General features: G+C 41.6%; 1 protein-coding gene across 2 annotated transcripts in view; it reads left to right on the top strand.

The window, feature by feature from the left end:
• BLMH (bleomycin hydrolase) overlaps positions 1–12,323 on the top strand; it is a 42,141-nt gene extending 29,818 nt beyond the window's left edge. For both annotated transcript variants that reach the window (XM_068531123.1, XM_068531122.1), the window contains exon 12: positions 11,356–12,323. In XM_068531123.1, the coding sequence (XP_068387224.1) occupies positions 11,356–11,507 (152 nt within the window). In that variant the 3' untranslated portion in view covers positions 11,508–12,323. The remainder of the gene's footprint in view (positions 1–11,355) is intronic.
• Positions 12,324–12,607: the final 284 nt, after the last annotated feature.

Here is a 12,607-nt window from a genome sequence, read left to right as displayed (position 1 = left end):
ATGGTGTACAACCAACGTGGCTTTCTTTTCTCCCCTGCTTCTTGAAGTACTTCACTGTGTGTTTATGGATCATATTAGAAATGGATTTCATAGTTGAATGAGGGAACAGACCTTGGGACTTGTTACATTGTCTTTCATTTTGAAAAGCTGATAGGCTTGTTAGAATCAAGTAGTTTATAAAATGTTTAAGAATTTAAAATAGGGGTGATAACCTTTGGTGCTTCTTACTCTTGGTCAGAAATTCGTCTGAGAAGAGCATAATCTTTAAGCCAAAGTGACCTACAGGTCATCTCACTAAAAAGTGGTAGAGCCAGAATTATAATTCAGTCTGACATTAGAGCCTGTTTTCTTAACCACTAAACTGTGCTTCCTCCAAGCTTCTCTGTTCTAGTAACATCTAGTCTACTCATGGACATACCAGATCAATTTATGATCTTGGTGACCAGAAACTAGTGGCTACGGGGACATAAAACCTTGTATAAAGTATCTGGAGACGAGTAAATGTCTGCTGTCAGGAGAAAGGGCTCTTGGAGCACTGTTTATGTCTGGGAATCTGAATAAGGAGGGGAGGATGGAGCAGCTCGTGAGTGGTTTGTGTCCAGAGTTAGCACATTGTGAGTTGGGCAAGTGAAAAACTGTATGTAACCACCAAAAATTTCCCAGGATTATTTTGTCCATGCCGCTTTATAGCATGGTCTTTGTTTTTGTTTCTGTTTTTTTTTTAACTTTTTATCATGGACAATTTCAAGCATATATAAACAGAATAGTATTAAGAAGTCCCCATGTGCCCATAACCCAGCTTCAATAGTGATCAGCATTCTGCCATGCATATAACAAAAGTGTTGATACTCAGTAAATTAAACTCTTGGATGGTCTCCCTAATGAACCAGTCTTACCATGGAACTTCTTTTTATGATTGGTTCACTTAGTCATGAGATGATATTCCAGTTCTAAAGTCTGATACATCAGAGCTCTGAAGGTAGAATTATCATAACATAGTTCTTAATGCTTGTAGTCTAGTTTCTTAATATGCTAAATAATACAACTTTTTAGTAAGGTTAGGAGGAATATTATTTTCTAACTCTGCAATGGTCATTGAAGGAAAATCTTTATCTTTTAAAAATTTGTTTCTCTACATTTTCATTTTGAACCAAGATTAGTTTTCATTTTTCAAATTGCTTTTGTGCCTGTCAACTTCAACTTTGAAGTTGTTTTTAACTCGCATTCTTCATCTTTCCTTACAAATAAGCCTTTCTGTTCCTGATTTCATTTTAGTAAAATTTCCAGACTTCCTCATAAAGGGGAGTCTCTTGATGATTTCAGTTAAAGAGGCTTTGGCATGTTAGAGATTAATCTGGAAAGAAATTTATGTGGCTGATTCACATTACATCTGGACTTCTGCTGCTTTCTAAAAACCAAAAGTATAGCCTTTAAATTGCCTCACCATGTGATTTTGGAAACAGTATGTCCAAAGCTAGGCACAAAATTCATCATATCCTTCATATAATGTTATATGGTGGAACCAAGAGAGACCGTTACTACTTCCTTGATTATAGATCCTGGGCAGTAATTTGTCTCCTTATGGTTTCACATTTCTCTATCAGTAACAACGGATAATGACTACTTCCTTATGAGGTCCTATAGCTTATATATAGGCATCAAACTGTATACTGTTATATAACTCTAAAAAGTTCAATGAATATTCTATATTTCTGTCAGAGGTACTCAGGACATAGAGTTCATAACATCTTGCTTCATAAGAATTCAACATTTGCTAATGTATTTGTATTTTTTTCCCCCACGGCATCATGTAGAGTAACTCAGGATATGAACACCCATGTTTTTTTTTTTTTTTTTTCTTTTTGCATTTAGCTACTTTATTTATTTATTTATTTTTATTTTTTTTTTGGCTGTGTTGGGTCTTCGGTTCGTGCGAGGGCTTTCTCTAGTTGCGGCAAGCGGGGGCCACTCTTCTTCACGGTGCGGGGACCGCTCTTCATCGCGGTGCGCGGGCCTTTCACTATCGCGGCCCCTCCCGTTGCGGGGCACAGGCTCCAGACGCGCAGGCTCAGTAATTGTGGCTCACGGGCCCAGCTGCTCCGTGGCATGTGGGATCCTCCCAGACCAGGGCTCGAACCCGTGTCCCCTGCATTAGCAGGCAGACTCTCAACCACTGCGCCACCAGGGAAGCCCTGAACACCCATGTTTGATGTGAAAAAATGAAAACATGCTGAGAGGTTTTGACTTGTTCAGGTTGCACAGTGTCAGAGAGAGAATTGGAATTCAGATTTCTTAATGTGACACAGGCAGCTTCCCTGAAAATGTATATTACCTATGAAAGATAACCAGTTACTTGCAGATCAGTTTGAGATTTAGTGGATTTCTAGCACAGATAATATAAATTATAGACAATATTGAGCTGAACTTGCAGAAATAAGAGAAAATTATATGAGCTAAAAGTGGATGCTTCTGATTTCCTGTAAAAGAGCAAGATACAAATTTGTTTTGTCACCTCAGGGTTTTCATGTCTCTCCAGGCTTGGGAAAAGCACTGCTACTATCAAATTCGGGTATCTGAGTTCTTTCAGAGGGACTCCTCATCCTCCATCTTCATTAACCAATGAGCCTGCATGACTCAAGCTAAAAAATAGTTCATGTGAGTGGAACAGAGGAAGACTGACCGTTGCTTCCTTATCAAAGTGTGTGACTAGCAGAGGGCTACCATTTGTGAGAGGGGGACAAACTATGGAACAGAGGCTCCTCCTAACCTGCAAGCAGGCATTGGTTTCAGGGAGAAATCTCTTCACATTTAATATAGATTTGTGTGTGTGTATTTGCTTTCTCCTCTAGAGAGGATCTGTCATTTTCACCAGATTGTGTCCCAGGTGTGTTTGCGTTGCTTTGAGGAGGATAGAGGTTAAGCACAGAACCTGGCACCAGATGCCTGGGAACACATCCTGGCAGTCCCTCCTATTGGCTGTGTAGCCTTGGTCATGGTATTTAACCTTTATAAGCCTTAGTTTTCTGATCTGTAAAATGGGGTTAATAATTGTACCTACCTCATAGGGTTGTTGTGAGAACTGTGCCAGGCATATGAGAAGTGCATGAAAATATTAGCTATTGTCGTTACTGTTGTTAATGTTATCTGTAGACAGGTGAGAGCAGGAGAGCGAGAACATAAGGCTCCTTAATCCTTCCTTCTGGGAGAGGGCTGTCTTAACTTGCCCATGGTTCTAGCGTCAGGTCTCTAAGAATTCAAGACCCTCGTGTGACCCCTGGACTACATACCAGTTTACTGGATGGATGACTCGTCATGTGGGCTTAGTTGCATGAAGGAAAGCAGTGGAGGCGAATAAACCTAGTGCCCAGAAAAACCCATTAGCAATAGCATCACCTCACACTTATTGATGGGATGCAGGGAACCGGGCGCAGACCATGGTGGAACGAATGTCTCTGACCCTCAGAGGAATTTATACTTATTCACCTGGGACATGGAAGGGGATTTGAAGAGGGCTGTGATGGGACAAAAGTGGCATTCATGGTGTGCTCCTCAGACTGTAAGATATAGGATAAGTAGACCAAGAAAAGCAGGAGAAGGGATGATTTCTCCAGGAAGGCAGATGACAGCAGAAGTGGAGGAACCGGGCAGAGCCCCCTCAGTGGGGAGACAATAGAAAGACATTGAAGCTGAAGTTATTGAAATGGGTGAGGGGTTAGGGAGAAGTCATGGAACTAGGTGATGTCAGGGAGAACTTGGTGGTAAATAGTGCTGCAGCAGGGCAGCCAGAAAATGAGTCAGTGGGAGAGGCTTCGGGATTGGACTTTAAGGCAGGTTTTGGAAACTTTAGGAGGGGTGAGGGTAGAAGCCCAACTGTGCTATTAATGCCACATCAGGAACATTTTGTACTTGATTCTTTCAAATGCTAGGTACAGGGAGTGGGGAGGCCAGGAATTGAGCTGGGACCATTGAGGCTGTAAATCTTGTTCTGTATGGTGTTCACAATTTATTATAAGAGCAATTTATTATAAAAACAAATTGCTTTACCAAAAATAAATAAATAAATAAATAAATATTTTTTTTAAAGACCCTTTAAAAAAAAACAACCAAAAAAACTGCTTTTATAATTATAAGTGCAAAATAATAAAGGGGGTAAACTACAAGAGAGATGGTGAGTGATTGGAACAGGGAAGGCTCCTTAGTGATTCTTCAAAGGTGAGCAGAGGGCTTCCCTGGTGGCGCAGTGGTTGAGAATCTGCCTGCCAATGCAGGGGACGTGGGTTCGAGCCCTGGTCTGGGAAGATCCCACATGCCGCGGAGCAACTGGGCCCGTGAGCCACAATTACTGAGCCTGCGCGTCTGGAGCCTGTGCTCCGCAACAAGAGAGGCCGCGATAGTGAGAGGCCCGCGCACCGCGATGAAGAGTGGCCCCCACTTGCCACAAATAGAGAAAGCCCTCGCACAGAAACGAAGACCCAACACAGCCATAAATAAATAAATAAAGACTTTCTCTCTATTCACTGTCTTTAAAAAAAAAAACAACACGATAATATTTAAAAAAAAAAAAAAAAAGGTGAGCAGAGTTTTAGGAAAGACGTTAGGGTTGTGGCTCTTTTGGGAAGCGAAGTGGAAGGCCAAGAAAAGGGGAGCTGAGAAGTGTAGCTCTTGACCTGTGAAGCATGCTTCAGGCCAGTCCGAGGCCTGGGGCCAAGAAATAATGTGGCCTGCCATCAGTGGAGCTTTTGAGGAATGATCAGAAAGCAGGCTTTGCCTGAAACAAATAGGAGTAATGATGTTTGCGGTTAGAGAGAAGTCATTGAGTTTCGGTGAGGAAACAAACCCTTGGATGACACCTAAAGTTGTGTTTCCTCCTCCTGTCCAACATCAGAGATCCTGGCAGGATTTTGTGTGATCTTGGACTTGCCCGGATCATGCTTACCATCCAGGGAAACAAAAAAATCAGACTGGTTGGTGTGCTGCCTTCTCTCCTCAGCCCAGAGGTGGACAGGCTTCTTCTGGACTCCTTAGCAGAGGGACTTCCTCAGGAAGTGTGCACTTCTGCAGACTGAACTTTGTTGTGGTTTGATGGTTTTAAAAAAATGCAACCCACAAACCAAAACAACCCTCTTTCCCAACCACATTTTCCACTCTGCCTTCTTACCAGGGAAACACAATCTTCTGTAGCCTTTGTTTCTGAAAGAGGCTACAGGTAATATCCAGCTGTAAGAGTATCCCTTCTCTTATCAGCAAAAGGTTCAGGAACCTGAACCACAGACCAGACGTTTGTGTTTTACTCTGGAGGAAAAAGAAGCTTCTCCTCAGATCAGTGTCCAGATATCTGTCTCATAAGTAGTGGGTTTGTTTCTTTTTGAAAAACGTCCAGCCCATCCTGTTCTCCAGCCTTCTAAATAAATGCACTTAGAACACATGACATCTCTTTGATTTAAAGATACAAAATACCTCATAAATGGACCCTGCAAAACCTGGGCTCATGGCTCTGGATGTGGGGTGTGTGAGCGGAAGGAACCCGGTTCTAGACAGTGCCTAGATGAGGAGCTAGATAAAGCAGTTACCTGTTGACCAAGGTCATAACTGCCTGCCACTCTCTTTGCCCCCTGAGTGCGGAAGCTGAGCCCCATGGAAAAGACCGAATTTGAAGTTAAGACCTGGATTTGAGTTTGGGCTTTACTTACTTACTGGCTATGTGACTTTAAACAGCTCATACCAACCCCGCCTGCCTCGTAGTGTTGCTGTGAGGATTAAAATCAAAACAAGGATAGTGGATGTAAAATTGCATTTTGAAGTCTAAGCTCCCTACAGATCCCTGTGTGTGTTTTGTTTTATTTTGCTTTCTAAGGTATAATTCTTTTAATAAATAATAAAATTACATTGTTCCAAAATCAAAATACAAAAAAGTATATAAAGGGGAATCTTGTTTCCATCTCTGTCACTCTCTACTCCTTTCACCTCCCCTTCTTTCAGTGTCCCATTTCTGTTGTATCCTTCCAGTGTATTTTAGTGCAGCAAAGGTAGCATACCTTATGCCCCACTCTGCATCTTGCTCTCACTTCACTTAACAGCATGTCTTTGAGGCCTGTCAGTACGTTTTCACATCAGTACAGCTTCATTATCTTCCATTGTCTGGATGTACCATACTTTATTTAGCCAGTTCCCTTACTAATGGAACTTGGGTCATTTCCAGGCTTTTGCTATTACAAACTATATTGCAGTGAGTTAATATCATACAATGATTAGAACAGTGCCTGACAATAGTAAGAGCTGAATAAATATTAACTATTATTGTGCCTGAATAAACATGTATTGTCTGCATGTAAGTACTGTTTTGTCTGTAGGATGAAGTTCCAGAAATGGCATTGCTTAGTGAAGAGGGTAAATGCATTTGAATTTTTTCTAGGTTGCCAAATTCCATTCCATAGGGATTGTGTCTTTTTGTACATTTGCAGCATACTCTGTACAAATGTAAGGCATGCTTTACACAGTGGGTAACCAACAGAAGTGGTTGACAGATTGTCACTACTTACTTACCTGTTAAAATTGTGTATGTTCATAGCTGGGGACTAGACTGTGCCGAGGCCTTACTGAGTGGTGGATTTTTCACTGAGATTGTGTTTCTTATGTTTTCTTACCACTAACCCTACTTTTCTCTCTTATTTATTTATTTTTTTAATATAGTAGCAGGAAAATGTTTGTAAGCATAACAAAAAAGTTAGAAGTCATAAAGGAAAAGATTGATAAATTTGACTTCATAAAATAAAAAAAATTTTAGTATACTAGAAAACACATCAACTAAATTAGAAGGCAAATTGCATAATAGGAAAAAAAAGTTTGCAATCATTATAATATATTAATATAGAGAGCACTATTACTGATCACTGTGAAAATGACAAACATACCAGTTAAAATTAGGCAGAGGTCCGAAACAGACTCTTTATAAAAGAAAACTGTGAATAGCAAGCACACACAGGCAAAAGTTCAAATTGGACCCAAAAAGAAAGTTGTAATTATATATACCAAGTATTGATGAGGATATCAGGAAATTAGATAGATAATTAAGGATGTACACAAAGGTTTAATTACAAAAATGTTTATAGCAGTGTTGTTTCTAAGCCTAAAAAAACAATCCAGATTCCAACAGTAGGGGATTGATTAAGTACATTTTGGTTTTATTCATACAAATTCAGCTTAAAAATTAAGATGTAGATAGGTGTCTTTTTTTATCAATGTGAAAAGAGCAATATTGGAAAACAGCATGTGTGGTACTCTAGTAATAGAGCACGATGATGTCTCATTTTTATTAAATGTACAGAGTATATGTAGAAACTTTTATCAGAGGATGATAAATCTGAATAGGGCTTATCCCAAGGTGGTGGGGTTGTAGGCAGTTTTAAAATTTATATTCATCTTCTTACCATCCACCTCTTCCTTCTGCCCCTCTTCCTTCTTTTTTCTCATCTTCCTCCTCCTGTGTTTCCAGAATTTTTTATAATGGGCATTAATTATATGGGTAATCTTTAAGGAATCAAAAAGCAATATAACATTTCAGAATTTTGAAGGGAAAATCACCTACCCAGTGATATAAAATTATCATTTTGCTTTTTTTTTTTTCATGTTTTCTCCCCCTGTGTATCTGAATTTTTAACATAGTTATATAGGATATGCCATTTTTATATACTTGTTTTTATACCCATGTTTTATATACATGTTACTATGTAGCCTTTGCAACTTCATCTTAAATGACTGATTAATGTTGGGTGAAGTGGTTTCTCACTATTTATTAGGAAGTTTGAAATACAAGACAAGTGTCAGTAAAGCCTTTGCTTTCCTTTCTGGGAGCCTTTCTTCAGCCTTGAGTTATCAGCATCAGGTGAAAGATTGGCAGTGACTTAATGAGGCTTCAGTCGTCTGGCTTCCTTAGGTCTGTGCTGCCAGACAGATCCATCACAGCAGAGCTGATAACTTGATTTTGTCATACCTTTTTTTAAAATAGCAAAAAAAAAATATATATATATATATATATATTTTTTTAACCACAAATAGTTTGTTAGTGAGGTGAAATACTTCATAGAACAAAGCAAAAAATATATCTAATTCGTAAACGATAATATATTTATCACTTTAATTTAGTTTGAGAGGTTTAAAACTTAGATCTTTAGCAGGATTTCAGAAAACTGTTTTCTTAGGGTAAAGTTCTTCTTTCCCTTAAACGAACCCATCCGAAACTCTTCTGTGTCTGAGTGAATTTGGCCTAACCGGCCTAGAGCTGTATCCACAGACACTTTTTCCCCTTACAGGCCGATACTGCCCTTTCTCTTAACAAATACAGACACATTGCCAGTGTCTTTGAGGGACTGTTCACTTATTTTATTTCTTCCTCATAGCATGTAAACAAGACATTAAAGTTTGAACAAAATTTAATTTAGTTCCTAAAGCTGACTTTCTTTATCCATTTATCTGTTTCCCTGAATGCCTTGTTCCCTGAACCTCGAGATCCTTGGAGCAGATTTTTTGTTTTCCTTTTTTTTTCTTTTTTCCTTTTTCCTTTGAGGAACACCAGTTTCTAATGGCCAGAGTACATAAGGGCTAGAAGCTGCAACTCTCCTCAAATCAAAATGGCCTCTTTCATCCTGCCTTACTGCTCCTCTGCACAGCCCTCACTTGGGTTTTAGACACACTGATCCTAATCTTCTCATTCAAACTCCAAGACACGCAGTATCAACAGTTACAGCGGCCACAAGTTCATTACCTACGCAGGGCACAGGTACTCGGCAGCCACCTAGACTGTGCGGTTTCTGTGGGCCCCCAAAGAACTCATATCCTGAAGAGAGAGACTAATCAAGGCAGGCCCTCTTGGCAGGGACACTGAAAGGGTGGATTGCAATTGATAGGAGTTTTAATTTGTAAGGACTTACTCTTATCTCCTGCTTTTGGAACAAGATGGTGTAGATGTACTTATTGTCCATTTTCTCTGGGCATTCTTTGAAGACTCATTTGATTGTGTGATGATAGTATTGTCATAAGGATACAGAACTTTATTACACGAATCTGCCTCTATCCTTCACCTGCCTCACTGCCCCGAGCTCCTCTAAGGATTTATTCAGCGTGCATTAGGGTGAGGGGAAGGATGCCTAATGTCTCAAATGGTGTAGCGTTTAGTAGCCTGGTCTCCTGCCCACGAGAACTCTTAGACAAGGCAGATGCTGACTTTCTCAGGAAGCACTTACTTACATTTCTTGCAGCAAGGAATGGTACTGGTTGGCCCTTCGGCCGACCAAGCTTTGGCTGCTAGAACTTAGTGGCAGTAATGTAGGTGATGGTAGGGGCCAGGGACTTTGGAATGGCACGGGCTACAGCGTTTGTCTGTGTTCTTCTTCCCTCAATCTCCTGTTGAGAAAGGAACACTGGATCGTGAGGGGATGAGAGCCCTCACACACTTGCCCGGACATTTTCTGGTGAGGGTAAACATGCGGTGCCGCATCAGGACGAGCTGTCTGACTGCTGCCGCAGGAGCAGAATTGGGCGTAGATGAGCTCCCCAGAGCAGCTGTGTTTTCAAGTTAAATAATGTCCTCTGTCACACCATTTAGCTTACAAAATTAGACTTAACCATCATGATGCCTTTTAATTATTTAAATCAGTCTTGCTTTTAGAGCAGCAGTTCTCAGAGTGTGGTCTGAGGACCCCTGCCAGGTCCCTGGGATCCTTTTAGGGCATCTACAAGGTCTTCCTTCTCCGACAACGTATCTGTGTGAGGCCAGATTTGCTTCATCTACTTCATCCAAAACAACAGATTGCACACAGAAGCAGGTACAAGAATTCAGCTATCTTCTGAATTGTAAAGTAATGCCACTTTCCTAACTAAAATTTATTTTGTTTTGAAATATATAATTATTTTTCCTAAAAATATATTACTAATATTCACGTTTCTTAATTCTTATTTTTAAATGCACCAATATTTTTAACTTTCTGTTTTAATTTTTACTACGGTAAATATCAGTAAGTATAACCCACATAAACAACTTGTTAAGGTCCTCAGTGGTTTTAAGTGTACAGTCTTGATCCTGGGGCCAGGAATTTTGAGAACCAACGTACTAGAAGATCACCTTAGGAGAAATACTTACCTCCTCTCCCTTCCTCTTGGTCCTGTGTAGTGGGAAATGATATAGCATAGACCTAGATTTGCACAGACACTTTCAGAGAAAAATTGCTCAAGTGTCTAGTATACAGCAGGTGCCAGATATGATACGATGATGATGATGATGAAGAGGAAGATTGCTAGTTCCTGTGAGTCCTTGCGTGTGTAGGTGCACACAGTACCCCTGTGTAGGTACACAGTTTTGTCCTCTGTGCTCTTTCCGTGGCCCATCCTTGTTTTAAATACACACTCTTTCATCTCTTGCTTTAATTTTGCTCTTTGTATTAGCAGTGGCTCAGGTGAAGCATTTTCCCCCCTGTTTCAGTTTGTTGGCCGTGTGATCCTGAAGAGGAATTTGTGTTGTCCTAGTGGAGCCTGAGATACAATCTCCCTGGGGGGAAGAGGCAGGTGTCTAGGATAGGTACCTGATGACGCCACACTTTTTCTCAGCTAAGCTCTCAGCCTGGGGTGTTAGTACAGCTGAGCCCCTCTACAGTCCTGCCACTGGAGAGATCCATAAATCCCAGGGCCTTTGTGAGGAATATACGTTGAGCAACTGTCTCGTCTTCAGTTCTGCCTGATCCTCACCACAGATTTCCTCCTAAGAAAGCAGCGACTCACCCAGTATCATCTGGAAATAAGTGGCTACCTGGGAATGATGATCAGGCCCCATCAGGACTCCCCTAATGGCTTAGCTGATTGTTGTAGGAATTTATGGTAGAGAGGAAGGAGAGACAGCAGCCACGGATGCTGAGAAGATGGGTAGGGTAAGAATCGAACTGGTATGCGTGCCCTTCTCACCCTAGAGATTAACCCCCTATGTATGTATGGCTGTATGAGCAAGAAACATTTCCACCTACCTTTAGGGTCATTGACTCACCTTCAGGAAGGCAGCCTGGGCAGTGGAATAGCAGGATCTGGTAGCAGCCTTAGGTCCAAGGCCCAGCCCTGAACTTCTGACCTGGGTACATCACTTAGTTACTCTGAGCCCCAGTTTTCTAATTGGTAAAAATATAGCCATCCTGTCCTGTCTGCTTCACAGGGTTGCTAATAAGACTTAATCAGATTCAGTGAGGTTATAGATGGGAAAGCTGAAAAACATGTACAAATGTTAGTTTTGTAAGAGACTTTCTTAGAGTGCCAGTAAGGCTTCTGCTGTTTGCCCCTCACCCTCCGGACTCATGAGGCTTCTTTTCTTTCCTCCAGGCTACCTGTGCATGACGGATGAGTGGTTCTCTGAATACGTCTACGAAGTGGTGGTAGACAGGAAGCACATCTCTGAAGGGGTGCTGGCTGTGCTGGAGCAGGAGCCCATTGTCCTGCCAGCCTGGGACCCCATGGGTGCTTTGGCCGAGTGACGTTGCCTCCAGCTTTTCCTCCTCCCGTGGGACCTGAAGTAGCTGCAAAGGACAGATCCAGGGACTGAAGCCAGAGTTACAGAGATGACTGTGTGTTCCCACGGGACACAGTCAGACTCTTGGATTTCTCCTCCAGGAACCTCTTTGGGAAAGTGTGCTTTATGCTGAAACAAAATACTCTCTAAAGAAAAAAAAGGGAAAGATCAGCTCATACTATCGACTCTCCTCATCTCCAGCAGCTCAGGATCTCTTAGCATTTTAATCAGATGTAATTGTTTGTCTTCAGTCTGTCTCACCAGTCTGGTTCAGTGTCTGTTTTATGAGGCAGGAGAGGATGAGCAGTTGAGGTGTGTGGAGAGAAAGCGGACTTAGTGCTCCTTGTTCCTAGAGTAGAGCGGGGGGAGGGCGCCCTGATACTCGAGCTCTCAAAGCTGCATGCTGCCTGACAGTCACACTGTCCCTCCTAGGTGGCAGTCACTGAATTCGGATTTTTCAAGGTAATTTCATGTGCCTCTAATAGCCCAGGATTGGGAGGTTGATCAAAACTGACATGATTCCTTCCTGTTGTTCTGAACTGTGGGGGAACACAGCTCTACTTGAGTCATGGTTAAGTAGAGGGTTGGAGAAAGTAGGTGCGAGAACAACCAAAACCTTATCGTGATCTGAATTATAATCATTAGAGGGAGCTCTCGCCAAATGGTTTAACTTCTGCCTCTGGGTTTGGGAGTTGGGTGGGCATAAAAAGGGGACATCCATTCTTTCTGACAACTAGATGGTGCTGAGACGCTTTTGAATAAAACACTTTGCTAAATGAGAGTATGTTGGCTTATTTGATCTAAGAAGTGTGTGTTTGTTTAGCTACGAAGGAAAGCAACCAGGTGACTTGTGTTCTTGACAGTGAAGAAACAGCAAGATGGTTCAGGGCTGCCCTGCTTTAGCTTCTCTATGGGATGTATGATCCTTTCCAGCCTGTGCTGATCTTCACTGGCTTCTGCAGAGGGCTTCCAGGCACCATATTTAGGAGGGCTTGTGCCCCTGCCACTTAACCATTCTTTCACCAAGATCCAGGGTCTCTACAAGGGTGGGAAGTAAGGCTCTGC

This window comes from Eschrichtius robustus, chromosome 20, assembly GCF_028021215.1.
Source record: "Eschrichtius robustus isolate mEscRob2 chromosome 20, mEscRob2.pri, whole genome shotgun sequence".
Classification (NCBI taxonomy): Eukaryota; Metazoa; Chordata; class Mammalia; order Artiodactyla; family Eschrichtiidae; genus Eschrichtius; species Eschrichtius robustus.
This window is presented reverse-complemented; position numbering and strand designations above follow the sequence as displayed.